At 57.7% G+C, this 19,791-nt stretch overlaps 1 protein-coding gene across 2 annotated transcripts; it reads left to right on the forward strand.

Annotated features, from left to right (window-relative positions):
• The first annotated feature begins 13,002 nt into the window (after window positions 1-13,002).
• Window positions 13,003-16,045, forward strand: DUSP2 (dual specificity phosphatase 2). 2 transcript variants are annotated; one of them, XM_032177616.2, is made up of 4 exons: window positions 13,003-13,476; window positions 13,561-13,682; window positions 14,066-14,285; window positions 14,401-16,045. In XM_032177616.2, exons 1-4 carry the CDS (start codon window positions 13,089-13,091, stop codon window positions 14,613-14,615), a joined length of 945 nt encoding a protein of 314 aa, XP_032033507.1. In that variant the 5' UTR covers window positions 13,003-13,088; the 3' UTR covers window positions 14,616-16,045. The 2 variants fall into 2 exon arrangements, with proteins under 2 accessions (XP_032033507.1, XP_032033505.1); XM_032177614.2 differs by having other exon boundaries at window positions 13,017-13,476; window positions 14,066-14,613.
• Window positions 16,046-19,791: the final 3,746 nt, after the last annotated feature.

The raw sequence follows: 19,791 nt of genomic DNA on the forward strand, positions 1-19,791 counted from the left end.
TGCCCCACAGGATCCAAAGTTGGGGAGTCAAGGGCCAGGAGGCTGAGAGGTACCAGAGGAGGAGGGTCCTGGGGAAGGCTTTGTCCTCGGCTGTGAGAGAAGCTTACACATGAGCAGAGGGGCCAGGAAGAGCCCTATGCCCGGGGAGGGGCTGGGGGACAGAAGAAAGGCTTCTTCTGGGGTCTCCCTATAGGTGGGTGCTGCTCCCTGTTCTGGGAGGCCAGCCCACTTGCCTGCACTCATGAGTCTGTTGTTCCTACTTTACTTCAATTATTTACGTATGGCAGGCCGCTCACAGCTTCCAAAACACCTTCCCGGATGGTGGCTCATTCAGTTCCGACAATAGCAGGATGAGGTGGCGCTGCCCAGGCCCCTTCCCCAGCGAAGCGGCAGGGGCAGGGTGACATGATTCAGCACTGCCGCCGCCCACACAGAGGGGCCGCCCCTCCTCCCACGCCATGAGGGGAAGGCACCCCGTGTGCACCCTGCTGCTGGCGTGTGAGCAGTTTCTATTTCCCTTGGCTGACTGGGACTATGGGGCCTCCAACCCGCTGGGGCCTGTCACTGTCCCAGCCCTGGACTCAGCAGGGGACTTCCTCCACCCTCTATAGGGTGGGGTGTGGGGAGAGCCCCGCTTGGCCTCAGCTCAGGGCTTCTGGGCTGCCGGACACTGCCTGGCCCTGTGGTCCCCAACCCATGTGGCCACCTGCTCACCCATTTTCGACTCCGTGCCAGGGCCAAGACGCCTGTAAGCCCCTCCTCCTTCCTCTGCTACCGACCTGTCCCCAGGCCCCAAGGGCTCCTTGGGGAGGTAGGAAATGGCTGAGTTATCTAAGCCCACCGGTTGTTCTGTGACCTGTTCCTTCTGTCCCGTGGGAACCATGGCTGTGCATTGGTCCTGTCCACAGCCCTACTTGCCCAGTGTGGCTCTGGCAGGGGGCCACCCCTGTGTTCAGGCATTGGGGCCGCCTGGGGGGACTGTGGCCGACCCGGGGGCAGGCAGGCTCTGCTGAGGGTAGGGGAAGGCAACATGGCTCTGGGCAGCCTGTACAGGACATGTCTTCTGCACCTCCAGCCTCTCTCTTAGGATTCACCCAGCATGACGCACTTTCCCTCTGTGGTCCTCAGTTTCCATATCTGTAAAGAAGGGCTGATGACAATCCCTGGGGTGAGGACAGAGGGAGACATCCAAGAGGGTGGAGCGTGCTTGGAGGCAGCTGCATGACAGCAGCTCCCATGGGACAGCAAGTCCCTGAGGGCTTCACAGTGCTGCAGGGCACCCAAAAGGGAGCCACCACGCTCCACCAGGGTGACAGGGAAGCTTCCCAGAGGAGGCAGCATTGGTGTTGGCCCCAGGGAGGCGGGCATGAGGGCATTCTGAGTCTACAAGAAGGGCATTGCAGACAGAGTGGCTGCTGTGAGCAAGGTGGTTTGGGGGCCGGGGGCACAGGGTGGTGGGAAGAACTAAGCTGAGCTTTGCTGAAGAACATGAATCAAATGAGGGGAAGAAAGATGGGGCCTTGACTCCCTGCTGAAGGGTGTGGATGCATCCCAGAGGCAACTACAGGGAGCCGGGACTCAGATTTCCCTCGGGGAAGAAGACTTGGGCTGTGATGGGAGGAGGTGGGCAGACGGGGCTGGGAGAGGCAGAGGCAGGTGCCCAGGACTTGGGGGGTGGCTGTTATCATAGTCTGGTTAGGAGACAACAGGGCCTGGCTGATTCTGAAACCAGCTGGTTGGTTTGGGAAACCTCTGCCACAACCTCACATTAGCCCCCAAACCAGTTTGTCACACTGCTTGGAGTCACCCCAACACGGGCCGTGGTGTGGGCACATGACATGCCGGGTCTCTGATCCTTTTGCGGCATGGAGTTAACCACCTCTGTGCTTCTCTGGTTTAAAAAGCAGTGCTTGTTTGTTTTTCTCATATTACGTCATCATTCCAAACAGATTTTGGAGAATAAGAAAAAGGTAAAAGTGTGTTTGAAGTGGGCTCATCTCTCAGCCAAAGTGGAGGGGGTTCCCCAGCCCCTGGAAAATGGTGAGCCCATCTGGGGTTCTAACCTACATCTAATCTGTAGCCCATCTAATTTGTAGCCACATGTGAGGTCCTGTGCCCCGGGTCCTGGGCACACATGCATTTCTGTTCTGTTTCCACTGGGTGGGGGTGGGGGACTACTGGGCTCCAACCAAGATCAGATGGTGCCAGGGGCATGGGTGGCAGTGCAGCCATGGGCATGTCAGGCTTCCTCTTCCTTGGAGGACCTTACCACCATCGGAGAGGCAGGACCAATGCACAGAGCCCAAGGGCCTTAACGAGGAAATGATGGGTGGGAGTCCCAGTTCGCCTTGACATTGGGGAAAAAATTCCTCATCTGCCAAATGGGAATAGCAAGTAATTCCTGTCCTGCAAAGTGATGTGAAACTGATGAGAAGTGTGATTTTTTTTTTTTTTGAGACGGAGTCTCTGTTGCCCAGGCTGGAGTGCAGTGGTGTGATCTCAGCTCGCTGCAAGCTCCACCTCCCGGGTTCAAGTAATTCTCCTGCTTCAGCCTCCCCGGTAGCTGGGACTACAGGCGCCTGCCAACACACCTGGCTAATTTCTTTTTGTATTTTTAGTAGAGACAGGGTTTCACTGTGTTAGCCAGGATGGTCTCGATCTCCTAATCTTGTGATCTGCCTGCCTTGGCCTCCCAAAGTGCTGGGATTACAGGCGTCAGCCACCGAGCCCAGCTGAGAAGTATGATTTAATGTAGCTAGCTCATGGTAGATTCACAATAATTGGAAGTTATTGGAAAACATTGTCAAATAGTTCTTATTTTTAGCCAGAATCAGACAACATCCACGTGCCTGGTGCTGCTGGAATGGAGCTGAGGAAACCCTCTGTGTCTCAAGCCCAGGCAGTTGCAGCCAGGCCCCCAGCTACTCTGGCCTCCAGGATCTGGGGAGCATGGAGCATCTTCTGGGAGCTCACTGACTGGGGACATTACCAACTGGACATTCTGGGCTGGGGTCTGAGGCTGAGCAGAGGGGCTTGGTGGGCAGAGAAGGGTGGAGGGAGGTGAAATTCTGGTGCACGCAGAAGCCACCAACAATCCTATTGTGCCTGGTGGGTGACCTGTGTTGAGGTGGTGTGCCTGTTCCCCTGCCTCAAGGAGGGGCTTCCTTCCCCAGAGGGAGAAGACTTCGGCTCTGGGTGCCTTCCCTGGGGGGCATGGGAAGCTCCCCTGCATTGTGACCTTGGGCCTTTATCCTGTGGGTTTCTCTGGTCCAGCAGGCCTGTCCAGGGCAAGGCTGGGCACGTGCAGGCCCGTCTGCAGACCTAGTGCCAGGAGCCGTCACGGAGCAGCTCCTCTGGCCTCCAGGAGTGCATCGCAGGCTGAGGAGGCAGACGTGCTTGAGCCCAGAATGGAGGAGAAGGCGGGAGGGCTGGGCTGGGACACAGAAGGGTCCACAGAAGAGGCGGCTCCAGCAATCCAGGGGCAGAGAACAGCAAGAGCGGAGGTGGAGGTGCGGAAGTTGGGGTTGCAGGGTGAATGGGGGTCGTTGGTGAGTCCTCTAAGCCAGGCCCATGAATGGGGATTGGCTGTCACCATTGTGGTCTCTGAGCAGGGAGAGGGGGGCTCTATACTGGTTCGTCTTGGGCCAGGCACTGGCATCGGGGCCTCAGTCCTTTAAGTCCACACGAGGGGCAGGAGTCCTGGGAGAGGCTTGCCAGGGCATCCCCTGAGCCTGGACACCGTGGGCCAGGACCAGCGTCCCTGCCTCAGCCACTGCTCAGCTCCCCTCCCTTGGCTTCCTCTGGCTGAGGGGGATATTTATTGAGGGTAGGGGGGTGGCCTGAAGATGGGGAGCAGTGAGGGGTTGGGGAGGAGGAGAGAGATGGGTGAGGAGGAGGAGAACAAAGTGACAGTGGGTAGGTAGAGGGACAGGAGAGAGAAGGGAGGAAGGCAGGTGGCCCCCCAGCTGCAGGCCTTCCCTGCTGGCACACAGGGCGCCTCCCTGGGCACCACCCTCCTGCCCTTCTCCGGGGTCCTCCCACGGGGTCTGGGTAAGGGCAGCACACCCTCCGGGCTATCCTGTGTCCCTCGTGCCTCTCTCTTGCCCTCAGCACCCAGGCCAGCAGAAAGGAGCCTCCTGGCTTGGGGGTTCTGGCTTAGTGACTGCTGTCTTTGGGGCTGCTACCGGGGGCCCTCACTCGGCCCTGCTTCTGGGTGATCTTGCAGCCACAGCTCCCAGCCCTGTGCTGGCAAAGCACTGGGTGTGCCTGACCCCCGCAGGCTCTAGGAAGCTGGACCTAGGTCGCCAATGCCTTTGCCAGGCCCAGCCTGAGACGCCCTTGGTGGCCACTGGGAGCCACTCCTCCAGGGCCTTACCTCTCTCAGACTAAACCTGAGTCCTGCCCCTGCCCCTGGGGAAACAGAGGCAGGCACTTCCTGCCCAGGCCCTGCTGTGGGTGAGTTGAGCTGGGGATAGGGCCACACACCTCTGTGGGCAGCAGCTACACCCCTGAAGGAATCAGGGGACATTGGCAGTGACCTCTTCTGGGTTGCAACACTCAAATGAGAGATTCATTCATAGTCACAAATGTGTGGTGTGTGTGTTCTGGGGTGTGTGTGTGGTGTGTGTGTGTGTGGCAGGTGTGTGGTCATCCTGTGTTTGTGTGTGAGGAGAGGGCTAAGGCCAGGGCCCCAGAAATGGCCCTGCTTGAATGTCCCTGCCGTCCAGGAACCTGCTTCCTTCCGGGTGGTGCTGGCCAAGTAGGGAAGGGGCCACTCACCTATGCTGTCTGAGAAATGGACTCGGGGCTTGTATCAGGCAGGGCTGATACGTGAAATGTGGGCAGGGCGCTGGTGGGCGGTGGTGGGTCTCAGTGCTGGTGGTCAGGAGTACAGGTTCATGGGCTGCAGAGGGGCAGCTGCGGCATGTGAGCCAGGAGTGGGCCCCCCACCCCATGGATCTGGGGGCTGGCTCCTGGGGCCACTGGGACCATGGCAGGACTAATCATGGAGGGCTCTGTGGGCTGTCCTGGGGCTAGGGAGGCCACATCACCGTGGTGTGTCTGGGTGTCCATGGGTAATGGAGAGGATGCTTAGGCTTGACTGTGCAGCACCGTGTGCAGGAGGACAGGTGTGTGAGTGTGGCTATGTAAGTGCAGGGTGTGTGTGTATGAGTCTGTGTGCACATAACACATGTATGCGTGTGTGTGCACACCTGACCCCCTCTGGGTGTCTGGGTGGCTCCATGAGCAGTGATGGCCTCAGCTTTTCCAGGCGCAGTCATTCCGGAGGAAGCATCTTTGGATTTGGGCCCTGATCCTCCCTGATCAGTCTCTTCCTGTCTGGTGTCACCCCAGCCATCTGTGCTCTAAACCTGAGCCTCAGCTCCCCACGCCCCTCACCCGCCCCCACCTCCTGCAGCTCCTCAGCTCTCTGGCTGTGATGGGGGCAACCTCTTTTCTCTGGCCTTCACCCTATGCTGAATACATGTCCCTCTTCCAGATTATAAAACTGGCCAGCAGCTGGCCTCTCTCAGCTGCTCCCAGGCCCTGTCTCAGGGAGGAGGAGCCCTGGCAGGGCCTGGGGTGACAGGGGAGAGGAGGGAACCTCCTCCTTCCTCAGGAACCTGTTTGCCCTCTGCTCAGCCCAGACCTGGGAGCCACCCCCGCCCCTCTCTTTCTCATTGCTCACCCCATCCCACCTGCCCACAATTCCTGACAGCCCTGCCCCTGCTGATCCTGGAGCCTCCTTCATTTTCATTGCCACCCAGGGTCAAGTCAGACCCCTGTCCCCTGAATCACTGCATCAGCTCCTGACCTCTCCCCATGGCCAATCCTGCCCCCACAGTCCACTCTCCACTCACAGTTTCCCTCCCTAGCCCACCCCCAGTCAGGACCTTCCAACGGTTCCCATTGTCCTTTTAATGAAATCAGACCCTGACCAGGGCCCTGGGCTCAACCAGAGCTCCTGCTGCAAGGCCTTTGTCCCTGCCGTTCTGCCTCCCGCTGCTCTTCCCTGCCCCAGCCCTGGCAGGCTCCTTGTCATCCCTGGAGTTGCAGTGGAAGGCCGTCTCCTCCCAGAATCCTCCATGGGGCCCTCTCCCCTGCTCCATCTCATGCCCCTCTGCGGCATCATTCATAACATCTCCCAGTGTCTGCCGTGGTCTCATTCATTTACTTACTCCATCCGTCTCTGGCCTTGCATTGGAAGGCCAGCCCCAAAGGGCAGGAATCTTGTCTGTCTTGTTCACGGCTGCATCCCTAGCACCCTGAAAGCAGCCTGGCACTCAGTAACACTTGGTGAGTGAATGAGTGCTGGGACCCGCAGGAAGCCTGAAGCTCGCAGTGTGCCCAGAGCCACAGAGCTGTGTGTGGTAGAGCTTGCCCTTGAACCTAGGACATTCAGTGGGTTGTCGCAGCAGTGGATTTTTTTTTTCTTTTTTTTTTTTTTGAGACAGAGTCTCACTCTGTTGCCCAGGCTGGAGTGCAGTAGTGCAATTTCAGCTCACTGCAACTTCCGTTTCCCAGGCTCAAGTGATTCTCATGCTTCGGCCTCTTGAGTAGCTGACACTACAGGCACATGCCACCACTTCAGCCTAATTTTTGTATTTTTAGTAGAGACAGGGTTTCACCATATTGGCCAGGCAGGTCTGGAACTCCTGGCCTCAAGTGATCTGCCCACCTTGGCCTCCCAAAGTGCTAGGATTATAGGCATGAGCCGCCATGCCCGGCCTCATGGTGGGCTCTTTTACTGACATGCCCGGGTTGTCTGCTCTTGGGAACCATCTGCTGCTTTGGGCACCTGAGGATATCTCTTTTTCCCTGGAGCTTGAAGAATGGTGGGGGATGAAGGCCTAGCCTGACAATGACTTCCATCCCACATTGTGGATTTCAGCTTCCTGTGTCAGCTTCCTGTCAAGGGCTACCTGGGGGCACAGGGGCAAGTCCTCATGCCTGCAGAGATGCATCAAGCCCCACTCAGGGCTGGGCACTGTGCTTCCCACTGGACTCAGAGGGGCAGTGCCCTGGGCACTGTGCATCCTCAAGGGGTTTGCAGCAGAGCTGGGGAGGTGGCACTAATGCCCTGAAGTTCCTCCAAGATGGCAGCCGAGAGAAAGGAGGGCTGTGGGCAAGAGTGGGAGGCAGATGAGAAGGGCCTGGAGGATGGGGACCTGGAGTCTGGAGACAGTCAGGAGGGGACACAAAATTGTGTATTTCAGCCTCGGCTCTGAGAGCTCGGGCGAACTCCTCAGCCTCTCTAGCCGTGGCTCCCCCATTTGTATTTGGAGTGCCAATCCCTCCCACTTTTGGGGCTCTTCCGGGTTTAAATGAGATAATTTCTGTTAAGCTCTTGGGACAAGTCAGGGCACACGGCAAGCACATAATCGGTGTCAGTTGTTGTGGTTGTCCCATGAAGCAAGAGACCCAGGCAGGAGGCTGTGTGCTGGGGACACCATGCAGGCGGACCCATGTGGACCCTGGCCAGGGGCAGGGCAGCCTAGTGGTTAAGCCCAGGTTCCAATCCCAGTTCTTCATTTGCATATGGACTGTGCGGCCTTGGTTCTTCCCCCTAACACCTTTGGATCTCGGTTTCCCTGTCTGCAGAGCAGGGTAAGGAGGCAGCTCTCCAGGGTGTGAGGCTAGATGCAGTGATGCTCCCAAGGCACCGAACACAGTGCTAGTGATTGCTCTTTTTTAATGAGGGACTAGACCAAGATCACACTGTAGGGAAGCAGCCCAGTTGTGTCTGACCAAGGCAAGGTGGCTTCAGAGCCCCCACAGCTAACTGATGCCCAGAGCTTCCCCAGCTGCTGCTGCTGCTGTGCTGGTATTGCTGGTTTTAGGGGTTGGCAGAGAGCGTGGCCTGGTCTTCCATGGTAGTTAAGGTGTCAGCAGTGCTGGTGAGGTGGGAAGGATGTCCCTTTGTCACCCCCCCAAGAGTGCACCCGGCTCTGGTCACAGGGGAGCCCCAGGAGGCCTCTTGTTACTCGCCCTGTGCCCGCAGTGCGGTCATATTTTTGAGACTCCTTCATTTCTTGCCCAACTCTTACCACCGGCCACGGCTATTCCTTAGCAACCTCCTCTTCCCTCCTTAGATACCTGGGCCTAAGCCACAGCTCCTCTGGGTAGCAGGGTGGGAATCGGTTTCACTACTGGGATCTCCATGGGCTGGGGGCCACAGGTATGCCAGGGGTGGGTGCCCAGGGAAAAGCTCAGAGAGGAGGTCCCTTCCACCCCCAGGCCCAGGCCCAGGCCCATCTGGGAACACAGACAAACGCAGTTGCTTTGGCGGATAGGCCCACAGGCAAGTGGGGCCTTGGCAATGAGTTCTCCCAGAGTCCCTTCCTCAGGCTGTGGCCTCCTCTCTTTATGGGAAACCATGGCAGAAGGGGGAACCAGATTCCATAGCACCGCACCTCTCAAAGCTGGAAGGGGCCATAGGATCCTTTCCTGGACAACACAGCCTGATTCTGGCATCTCCGGCCTACACTGCACGTTTTTCTTTTTCTCTTTTTTCTTTTTTTTTGAGATGGAGTTTTGCTCTGTTGACCAGGCTGGAGTGCAGTGGCGTGATCTCGGCTCACCACAACCTCCGCCTCCTGGGTTCAAGTGATTCTCCTGCCTCAGCATCCCGAGTAGCTGGGATTATGGGCACCTGCCACCACGCCTGACTAATTTTTTGTATTTTTAGTAGAGACGGGGTTTCATCATGTTGGCCAGGCTGGTCTTGAACTCCTGACCTCAGGTGATCCACCCGCCTCGGCCTCCCAGAGTGCAGGGATTTCAGGGGTGAGCCACTGCGCCCGGCCATGCACCTCACTTTTAAAGATGTTTGGGTACCATCTGTTCCCAACAGTTTTCCTTAAGTCAACTCAGTTTTTACAAACCTAAAATTTACTTTAAAAGGAAAAGATATCATTACTCTAGGTGGATAATTAGTATCATTTACCATGAACACAACATAATCACAAAAATATATATTGTTGAAGCAATGAGGTCAGCACCTGGAGGGCAGTGGTTTGGGATTTACTGCTATATCCCCAGCACATAGAATAGTACCTGGTACATAATAGGTTCTTGAAATGTATTTCTGAATGCAGGGTTGAGTAAGTGATAAATGCAGAAAGGGGCACTAAGCCTCTTGGTTAAAATGAGGAAAGGCAGGTATTAGAGGTTACAGCCATGCCAGCCCCACGTGGAGACTTTCTTCTTGATGTACTCAGAAGGACTGATTGACTTGAAAAAGGCAGAATGTCCTCCGTGCATAGCTGGGGACTCCTCAGTGCTGGTCTGGATGCAGCCTTGAGGTGTCTGAGCACCCGAACGTCCTGCTGGGGGGTGCACGCCAGGGGACCTGAAGCTCAGGGTGGCACCTGGGTGAGAGGCAGGGCCAGGGGTGGGGCATGTCGCGGGCCCCTATGCATTTAGCCTGAGCGACAGTCCCCTGAGGAGGCCTCAGCGTGTCCAGGAGAGCTTCCCCAGCAGCCCTGCTCCTGGGTGGTCCTGGTCCTGCTCACACACACGCATGTGACAAGACGCATGACAGAGTGTGGGAACAGACACCAGCCCTTTCGGCTGCAGGCTTCCTGCTTCACTTTGGCCAGGAGGAGGCCTTGCTAAGGGCTGGGTGCCCCAGGTGAACCCCCTGCCCCCACCCTGCACTGTGCTGGACATGCTTTCCTCACAGAGGGGCTGTCCCTGGAGCCCGGCGCCTGGCAGGAGCCTGTGGGGGTGGCCGCCGCATCGGTGTGTTCGTCAGAGGCCTGGCACAGGAAACCCGACGTCATCCCTGACTCATCCCTCAGGCGGGGCTTGGGGTGGCCCGTCACTCTCACCTCCATCCCTGTTCTGACCCAAGCACTGTAGCCAAGCCACTCACCTCCTCCCCCTTGGAGGCATCTGCTTGGAGGTGGGGGCTGGAAGGAGGAAGGAAGGCTCTGAAGCATCAGCGAGGCAGCTGTGGGAGGGAGACCTGCTGTGTAGGGGGCTGGGTGGATGTGCTGCTGGGGCCGGGAAAGACCTGGAATCCCAAAGGCAGGAGCCAGTGACGCTTAAACAGCCGTCAAAATAGATGGTTATAAAAAGAATAACACGCAGAATCATCATTTGTTCCCGGTGAGTCTCACAGGTTTTCAATTTTAAAAACAGTGCTGAGCCCAAACTTACTTGATATTGTTTGCTCTGTAAGAGCCAGGCCAAGAAAAACAAACAAAAACAGAGAGAGCTCTGAGCAGGGACCCCCAACCTGGGTCAGCCCCTTCCCATCTAGTGGCGAGGACTGGGTCCTGCTTCCACAGCCTTCAGGCTGCAGGGCATCCAGTCTAGCAGAGAGCCCTCCTCACTGTGTCCTCACTCCTACACCCAATGCCCTGCCTCCTCTCTGCTGTGGCTCCCAAGGCTGGGCTCTGGCAAACGGTGGCTGGGGAGACTCTGAGGGGGTGGAGGAGAGGAGCAGGCGTCCTGCACCATTATCACCAAAGGCAGCATCCAAGGCTTGGGGGGGCTTTTGTCAGAGCAAAAGCGGGAGAGGGACATGGGCTTGTGAGTGTCTCCCCCTCTTCTTACCCCAGCCCTGGGCTTTCACCCAGTAATCGGGGGTGGGGCTTTCCCCAGTTTGGGAGTAGGGAAAGAAGGCAAAGGGAAGGCCCTCCTTCATGGCTAAGCTGGGCCTCTGTAAGTCCACGTCCCAGAGCTGAAAAGGTGACAGCCTCAAGACAAATGGCCTCAAGGGGGTGACATATGTGCAGCCACTTTAGGCTGTCATCACCAGTCCTGAGCTGGGTGGTGGCACGTGCCTATAGTCCCAGCTACTCTGGAGGCTGAGGCAGGAGGATCACTTGAGTTCAGGAGTTTGAGGCCAGTGTGGGCAACATAACAAGATCCTGTCACTTAAAAAGAAAAAGAAAAAGAGACCACTGGTCATGGCCAAGAGTGTCAGGCCCCAGGGACTGTGCTATCAGAGCAAACCTTCAGCAATGCTCTCCCCACATGCGGAACTCCCCAGCAAGGTATACCAGGTTCTCCAGAAGGAGGGGAAGAGGCCCAGCCCAGCATGGGAGTTGGGTCTGGAGCCCCTTACACGGCTGAGCTGAATTCACTCCTGAATCAGGGATCCCACCTGGCTGGGGTCCTCCCACGGAGCTGGAAGGCTGTGGCTCCTGGCCCAGCAGCAAGACTGGACCTGACTGTCCTTCTGCACGCTCTGTAATTTGCCCCTGGAATCAGCATTAAGTCATTTGGAGACCGATGCCAAGGATAAAGGCTCCTATCAGCCTCTGGGATCTGTGGCCCAGACTCCCTGGCTCAGTTGTGGGCTTTGCTGCCTCAGCCTCCAGACTGGCCTGCGCGGGAGGGCGGGGCCTCAGCCAAGTTGCCCTGACAGTGGAGTAGCCTTAGAGCCTTGGAGCCAGTGCCGAAGGGCCGCTGCACCATGATGTGCTCCTGTTACAGATGGAGACACTGAGAGGGTGATGTGGCCCCAGGGACCCTTGGAGTCCTTGGGGCTTTTCTCCTCTGCATCTGCTCTGACCCCAGCACACACACAAGCTCCAGCTCCTTCTCACACGTAGTAGAACTGCACAGGTACGAGGCTCCCACGCACACAACCAGGCATACAGCACACTGCTGTGAGGAACTCAGAGCAGACAAGTCCAGAAGGGCTGCGGGCTCTACACAGGTCCCAGCTGTCACTCTTCAAGACGGTCTGGACACAGGGTTCTGTGGGGGAGCCGGAAGGGTCTTTCAGAGGGCAGGGAGGAGGGCCTCAGGAGACTGGGGGCTTGGAGGGTGGGTTCTGAAATCCCATGCCGCTGGGGGCAGGGCAAGGACAGCTCCAGCGCAGTGACACTGTCTCCACCCACCTCAACTTCTCTGCTTGAGTTTGAGAGTTCACTGCCAACAATTCTTGTGGCTCAGACACCATGTGCCACGCACACCTGGGCCTCACCACATCCGGCAGCAGGGCTGGGGGAGGGCAGGATGGAGGGGATACCCAGGCCCCCCCAGTCCTCCGGGTGCAGTGCTAGCCCTGGACTTTGCTGCCCAGGGGAGCTGGACAGGGAGGCCTAGGATCGGGGAGGCCAGTTCTGTTCTGCTTCTCCCTCTTCCCCTTGCCAAGGTCTTGAAATCCCCGCAGGCCTGGGGAGGGCCGGGAGCGTCAGCGGACTTCCCTCCAGGGCGGGCTTGTGGCAGGGGGAAGTGCTTCTCTCCGGGGCCTGCGGGCTTTCCCTGCCCCCAAGAGGAAGAAGCTTTGCCCTACACATAACTGGAAACCAGTCACAGACCCCTGCTTTCCCTATGAAAGGCCCCCGGACCCCCCTCATTTCCCCTCGGCCCAAGCCCAGGGGCCCGGGCCCCGGGGACTGTGTTCTGGCCTAGCTTGGACACCAACCTACTGCAAGACCCTGAGTGCTGGTCTTATCCAGGCAATGGGGGGTGCGGAGGCGGAGGAGAGAGAAAATCCCTCTGGCTCAAGGTCTCCAAATAGATGAGAAATAGGACATCTCAGCAGGGACCCCCGCCATCATCCAGTGTAGGAATCACCCGTGGCAGCAGGCATTTGTCAATGTTTGTGGTGACAAATTTCTAAGAGGAAAATTCTGGGAGGGAAAGGGAAAAGGCAGAGGAAGCATGGGGTTGGGGGTTGGGGTACTCCAAGGGACATAGCTGGCCCTAAGGGGGTGCTTGCATCTGAGAAGCTGGGTTCCCCAGGACTGAGTGGCTTGGGACAGGTCAAAGGGTGGGCGCAAAGACGGAGGGGTGCTGGTCCCTCCGACTCCAGATAACACCTTCCCTTCCCTTAGTCGTTGGTCCCTGCCTCCTCCCCGTGTGTTGCTCCCGACGCCCTGCCTTCCCCCTCAACCCCCCCGGAGTCCCCGGGTCAGCCCAGACTGCGCCCCACGTGAGGGGCGGGGGCGGGCGCCAGCGCCTTCCTGCTCTGCCCTTGTATGGTGCCCCGGAGGTCGGCCCACGGGTACTTAACCCGGGCCGCCGCGGAGGGCGCCCGGAGTCGACCGCTCTGGCAGCGCCACCGCCACGAGAGCCCGGGACGCGGGAAAGACCGAAAGGAAGAGGAAGAGGCACCGGTGGCCATGGGGCTGGAGGCGGCGCGCGAGCTGGAGTGCGCGGCGCTGGGCACGCTGCTGCGGGAACCGCGGGAGGCGGAACGCACGCTGCTGCTGGACTGCCGTCCCTTCCTGGCCTTCTGCCGGCGCCACGTGCGCGCCGCGCGGCCAGTGCCTTGGAACGCGCTGCTGCGGCGCCGCGCGCGCGGTCCTCCTGCCGCCGTTCTCGCCTGCCTGCTGCCCGACCGCGCGCTGCGGACGCGCCTGGCCCGCGGGGAGCTGGCGCGGGCCGTGGTGCTGGACGAGGGCAGTGCCTCGGTGGCGGAGCTCCGGCCCGACGGCCCGGCTCATGTGCTGCTGGCCGCGCTGCTGCAAGAGACCCGCGCGGGGCCCACTGCCGTGTACTTCCTGCGAGGTGAGCACGCCGGCCGCCCTTGGCCCGCCCCACCCGACTCCAGCCCGGCTTTTCCTGCTGACCGTGCCCTTCCCCTCCTTGCAGGAGGCTTCGACGGCTTCCAGGGCTGCTGTCCGGATCTGTGCTCTGAGGCCCCCGCCCCTGCGCTGCCGCCAGCAGGGGACAAAACCAGCCGCTCCGACCCCAGGGCTCCCGTCTACGACCAGGTGAGTATCGGCCCCCCCCACCCCTGACACTCCCTCCCCACCGCAGACTGGGCGCCTCTAGGGGAAGAGCCTGCCATTTGGGGATGCGAGCAGTTTGCCCATATACACACCTTTATACGTGTGTGTATTTGGGGAGGGGATGGGGCATGGCTGCTCGCGCGTGCCTGTGTGGGTCTGTGTGTGTTTGCATGTGTATGTTGGGAGCATGAAGCGGCATGTGTGTCCCGGTGTGCCCTCCGCACATTCCTGAGTCCTGTCTCAGGTCAGGAGGACTGGCTGAGGAGTCCTCTTGTCTCGGCCAGCCCATGGGGTCTCCACCCGCTGCTGCTCCAGCTCTCCAGGGCTGGGCTGGAAAGGCCTCACTGCCCCTCTGTCCCTTCCAGGGTGGCCCTGTGGAGATCTTGCCCTACCTGTTCCTGGGCAGCTGCAGCCACTCGTCAGACCTGCAGGGGCTGCAGGCCTGTGGCATCACAGCCGTCCTCAACGTGTCCGCCAGCTGCCCCAACCACTTTGAGGGCCTTTTCCGCTACAAGAGTATCCCTGTGGAAGACAACCAGATGGTGGAGATCAGCGCCTGGTTCCAGGAGGCCATAGGCTTCATTGGTAAGGGGCGCCTCTGCCCAGGGATCCCGAGGAGCTCCAGAGGAGAGGACTGGGGGCACCTGTCTCCTGGGCTGTGCGCATTCTGTCTGACACCACTCCCCCATCTCCCTTGCAGACTGGGTGAAGAACAGCGGAGGCCGGGTGCTGGTGCACTGCCAGGCGGGCATCTCGCGCTCTGCCACCATCTGTCTGGCATACCTCATGCAGAGTCGCCGTGTGCGGCTGGACGAGGCCTTTGACTTCGTTAAGCAGCGCCGGGGGGTCATCTCCCCCAACTTCAGTTTCATGGGGCAGCTGCTGCAGTTTGAGACCCAGGTGCTGTGTCACTGAGGTGGTGCCCCTCTGCCTGCCTGCCCCACTGTGCTGGCAGGAGCTGACTGTGGACTGGTGGGCTCCCCTCTGGGCCAGCACAGTCCCCTCACCTCTGGGAGGGCTGCTACCTCCTCAGAGTTTGAGAAGCCCCCACATGGGGGCTTTCGGAATGCCGGCATCCTGGTCTTTCCGACCTGGTGCTCTTCTGCTGGGGGACTGAGGCTGGCCTTCATTCGGGGTCGGGAACCGAGGGTGTGTCTGCTCTTTCCCACCCCATCCTCTGGCAGAAATCAGCTAGACTCTATACCATGGACTCTCACTGGTCCACCACCATGTTGAAGCCCTTGGCAGCCTGAGAGCTCCAAGGAACAAGCTGTGACAACCAGGAGCCCTGTCTGTGGGTTCGTCCACCCAGGGCCTGGAGCCCAAGCCCTGTGTTCCTGGGGAAGCTGGGGACTTGGGAAGTGATGGGTGTGTCGTGTTGCGTGTGTCTGTCTGTGAGCCTTTCACACCTGTGCTGGCGCTGGAAAATTATTTGTGCTCAGCTGACATTTAACACTCCCTCCCCCGCTTCCTCCTAGCCCTGTGGGCAGGGGTTGGAAACTTAGCACTTTATATTTATACAGAACATTCAGGATGTGTCAATAAAATATTGTTATATTTAAAAAACAACAACCCAACATCTGGTCTCATCTGATACCCGGGAGCCTGCTTGGACCTCACATTTCCTTGTGCCCTCGGGGTTTGGGAAGTGAACGGGCAGAGGGGCCAGCGGCCGGAAGGGGCAGGTCTGACCCTCCCCACAAAGGCTGCTCTCTTGGCCCTAGTTCTCCCTGGGCTGGCGTCTTTTCCCAGACAGGGACCTCGCTCCAGAGCTGAACGGGGTTGTTTCTGGGAGGCTGGGTCCCGTCCGTGACTCAGAGCCGGGCCCAGTGCTGCCCCGATCAGACCCTGCTTCCTTTTCGGAACGTAGAAGGATGCGAGTGTGTGCCTGGGGGTGTGGTCCTGTGGGGGTGGGTGGTCTTGGCCCGTGCACACCTGCATGTTGCGCATGGTGTTCCTGTGGAAGCGTGTGTGCACGCCCACACGAGGCACTTCCCAGGCTGTGTGGGTCTCTGCCTCCTCACAGCAGGCCCGCACAGCCTCCCTACTCTTCTCCCACATCCCAGGGCTGGGGCTCACAGCGCGCCCGTTCCAGAGCTCCTTCATGTCCCCCAAAGGCATGTGGCCCCGTGTCTGGTGCAGAGGACCTGTCACCAGGGATGGGATTCATTGTTCTGCACACCCACCCAACTAGCACATCTTGGTTGAGCTTCCAATTATGGGCCCAGCATAGGACTAACGTTCGGTGGAGAACTGAGACCAGGGCCCCGCCCACGCCAGAAGCCAAGGGGTACCTGCCGAGGCTGCCGGGGGAGGGGTGCTGTGATCTGCCTGTGAGCAGGGGTGCTGAGGCCTTTGGAAATGGTTGTGCCGGAGCCAGTCCTGCTTCAGGCTCACTGGGACACTCGGCCATTCGGAGTGTCATCCAGCCAAGGGTTGCCTCTGCACAGTGCTACCTCTACGGATCTGTCCGTGGTCTGTCACGAACTGGGCTGCACAGCAGGAGGTAAGCAGCTTCATCAGTATTACAGCTGCACCCCATTACTAGCATTACTGCCTGAGCTCCGCCTCCTATCAGATCAGCAGTGGCATTAGATTCTCATAGGAGCTCGAACCCTGTTGTGAACTGCATTGGAGGGATATAGGATGTGTGCTCCCTATGAAACTCTTAACTAATGCCTGATGATCTGTCACTGTCTCCCATCACTCCCAGATGGGACCGTCTAGTCGCAGGAAAACAAGCTCTGGGCTCCCACTGATTCTACATTATGGTGAGTTGTATAACTATTTCATTGTAGATTACAATGTAATAATAGAAATAAAGTGCACAATAAATGTAATGCACTTGAATCACCTAGAAACCATCCCCCTCACCATCCTGGGCCAGGCGTGTTGGCTCATGCCTGTAATCCCAGCACTTTGGGAGGCCAAGATGGGTGGATCAACTGAGGTCAGGAGTTCGAGACCAGCCTGGCCAACATGGCGAAACCCCGCCTCTACTAAAAATACAAAAATTAGCCAGGCATAGTGGCGGGCGCCTGTAATCCCAGCTACTTGGGAGTCTGAGGCAGGAGAATTGCTTGAACCTGGGAAGCGGAGGTTGCAGTGAGCCAAGATCGCGCCATTGCACTCCAGCCTGGGCATCAAGAGTGAAACTCCATCTCAAACAGAGGAACAAACAAAAGCCGGTCCCTGGTGCCACAAAGATTGGGAACTGCTGTCTTACGGCATTCTGAATGCCTGGGAGGGTGTACTTATGGGGCAGGGGGCAGCGTAGTTTGACAGTCTGGGGGCTGGTTTTGCTTCACCTTGCTGTCTACAGTTTTCTTGTCTGTAAAATGGAGTTTCATTGTTAGCCTCCACGTCTGAGGATGTAGACTTACACAAGTCAATCGATGTAGTGCCTGCCCATAGTAGGCGCTCAGAAAATGTTAGCTAACTACGGCCCTAGGAGTGAGGTTGATCTGATGTGCCAGTGTGCAGGTGCGAGGTGTGCATCTGGACCAGGATGGACACTCATGACGGCTGGGCCTGGGGTCCACTCAGCCTTGTGCCTGGAGCCCGGCACAGGTGGGCACTCACTCTGTGAGGGCGAATGAAGGGTAATGCTTGTTCCCGCTGCTGTCTGAGGGGTGGGGTGAGCCACTCCAGTGTGAACTAGGCAGAGCCGGGGTTGCTATTCTGCCTTCCTTAGGAGCTGAGTGGGCATCTGTTGGGACCCACTTGTACCCCCATGCCCAGCTTGGGTGGGCGGGGGACATCTGGGGCTCTAAGTCATAGGGTGCTTCACACCACACAGCCTCATCTCACACACAGCCACACTGGTGGCTGAGGCCTCTGTCCACCCCACCCACGGCCCTACCCCATCCCACCCTACCCAGCCCCACTCCCCTCTCCTCCCTTCCCCGTGCTTTTTATAGCTTGTCATCTAGCAAACTGCCCTTCTCTTTCTCTCTCTTTCCCTCCTTTCCTTCTTTTCTATTTATTAAATTTTTAAACTTTTAATTGTGGTAAAAAACGCAACATAAAATTGGTCATCTTTACCATTATGCAGTGTTTAGTAAAGTGTATTCACGTGGTTGTGCACAGATATCCAGAGCTTTTTCATCTTGCAAACCTGAAATCCTATACCTATTAAATGGTAACTCCCCTCCCCAGTCCCCAGCCCCTGGTAAGCTCTGTTCCACTTTCCGTCCCTGTGCACTGGGCTACTCTAGACACCTCTTGGAGGTAGAAGCATGCAGGATTTGTCTTTTTGTGACTGGCTTGTTTCGCTCAGCAAAATATCCGCAGACCAACTGCATGTCCTAATAAAGACTCTGTTTCTCTCCCCAAGCAGGGTGATTATTTCTTATCATTATTTTAATTCTTTTGTTTTTTGAGACAGAGTCTCACTCTGTTGCCCAGGATGGAGTGCAGTGGCACAATCTCGGCTCACTGCAACCTCTGCCTCCTGAGTTCAAGGGATTTCCGGCTAATTTTTGTATTTTTAGTAGAGATGGGGTTTCACCGTGTTGGCCAGGCTGGTCTCGAACTCCTGACCTCGAGTGATCTGCCTGCCTCGGCCTCCCAAAATGCTGGGATTACAGGCATGAGCCACCGCGCCTGGCCTACTTTAATTTTTTTACTGAACATTCATCTTTTTTTTTGAGATGGAGTCTCACTCTGTCCCCTGGGCTAGAGTGCAGTGGCGCGATTTCGGCTCACTGCAAACTCTGCCTCTGGGTTCAAGCGATTCATCTGCCTCAGCCTCCCGAGTAGCTGGTATTACAGGTGCCCGCCACCGTGCTCAGCTAATTTTTGTATTTTTTTAGTAGAGATGGGGTTTCACCATGTTGGCCAGCCTGGTCTTGAATTCCTGATCTCGTGATCCACCTGCCTCGGCCTCCCAAAGTGCTGGGATTATAGGCGTGAGCCACCATGCCTGCCTGAACACTCATCTTAAGTGGTCAGCCTCGTGCATCTGTTTTTTGATGGGTCCTATTCTTTATTTTACTTATTTTTTCTAGGTTTACTGAGGCATAATTGACAAATAAAAGTAGTATATGTTTAAGTGTACAACGTGATGTTTTGACATATGCATACCTTGTGAAATGATGACCACAACGAGCTAACTAGCATATCCATGGTGTGTATCCTGACATCTGTCAATACCCTGCCCTGGCAGCAGGGCATCTGCCTCCATCACGGTCTCCCTGTGATTCTGATTCCTATCTTTGGAGAAGCTCTGGATTCCAGGCACAGCGGGAATGCTGAAAGGTCCTTGTGGACAATAGCTATTCTTCTTGGCTCTGTCGCTTCCCTTCACTGGGTGCAGGTGACTGGGGGGGTGTCCCCAAATGCTGCCCAGCGCTGACATGCTCTGCCTCTGGGATTTCAATCCAGGTGGGGCCCTGAGTGACCTGGCTCTGGGGCTCAGGGGTATGGAGGAGGGGGGATATAGGTAAGGAGTTTAAATTTCCAAATCTGTGAAATGGGAATAAATACTGACTGATCATGCCAGCTGCTGTGGGATTAGGGGGGTGGACTCCCTGCGAGGCTCTGGGCATCTGGGGGTTCCACCTTTCCCACATGGCAGGCTTTCTGGGGTGCTGCACACTGTTCAGTTTGTGAAATTTCCTGGAGCCCTGTGCTTGTGATAGTGAACTTTTCTATATGTGTACTAAAATAAAAGCTTGTGAAAGTGCAGTGACCTTTTCCTCCTTCCGGAGATACACAGGGGGCGCCCCAGGGTCTCAGGCAGCTTTCCCCATGTCTAAGCACAGGCCGGTGTGGGAAAGGGGGTCTCCCTCGCTGGAGGAATAGGTCTCTACCTGGGCTGGGGCCTCAGCGGGGCCTGGAGCAACTTTCTGCGATGTTTCTCTGCCCCCTGGTGGCAGGAAGGAACCTCAGAAGAGCCACACTCCCAAGCGGGCCCCTCCTGTCTTTCACCCACTACAGCCAGGAAGGGGACTGGGCTGGGGTGGGAACCACAGGTAGGCATCGGAGGGGCTGCCAGTAGACCTGGTTTGGGTGGGGCTGCCGGTAGAGCTGGTTGGGGTGGGGCTGCAGGTGGAGGTGGTTGGGGCGGGGCTGCAGGTGGAGGTGGGGC

This window comes from Hylobates moloch, unplaced genomic scaffold (assembly GCF_009828535.3).
Source record: "Hylobates moloch isolate HMO894 unplaced genomic scaffold, HMol_V3 SCAFFOLD_15, whole genome shotgun sequence".
In the NCBI taxonomy this organism is placed as follows: domain Eukaryota; kingdom Metazoa; phylum Chordata; class Mammalia; order Primates; family Hylobatidae; genus Hylobates; species Hylobates moloch.

Coding starts and splice junctions, on each gene's coding strand:
- DUSP2 (XM_032177614.2), top strand. CDS start 13,089: ATGGGGCTGGAGGCGGCGCGCGAGCTGGAGTGCGCGGCGCTGGGCACG. Junction 13,477..13,560: donor TGCCGTGTACTTCCTGCGAG/GTGAGCACGCCG, acceptor CCCTCCTTGCAG/GAGGCTTCGACGGCTTCCAG. Junction 13,683..14,065: donor GGGCTCCCGTCTACGACCAG/GTGAGTATCGGC, acceptor TGTCCCTTCCAG/GGTGGCCCTGTGGAGATCTT.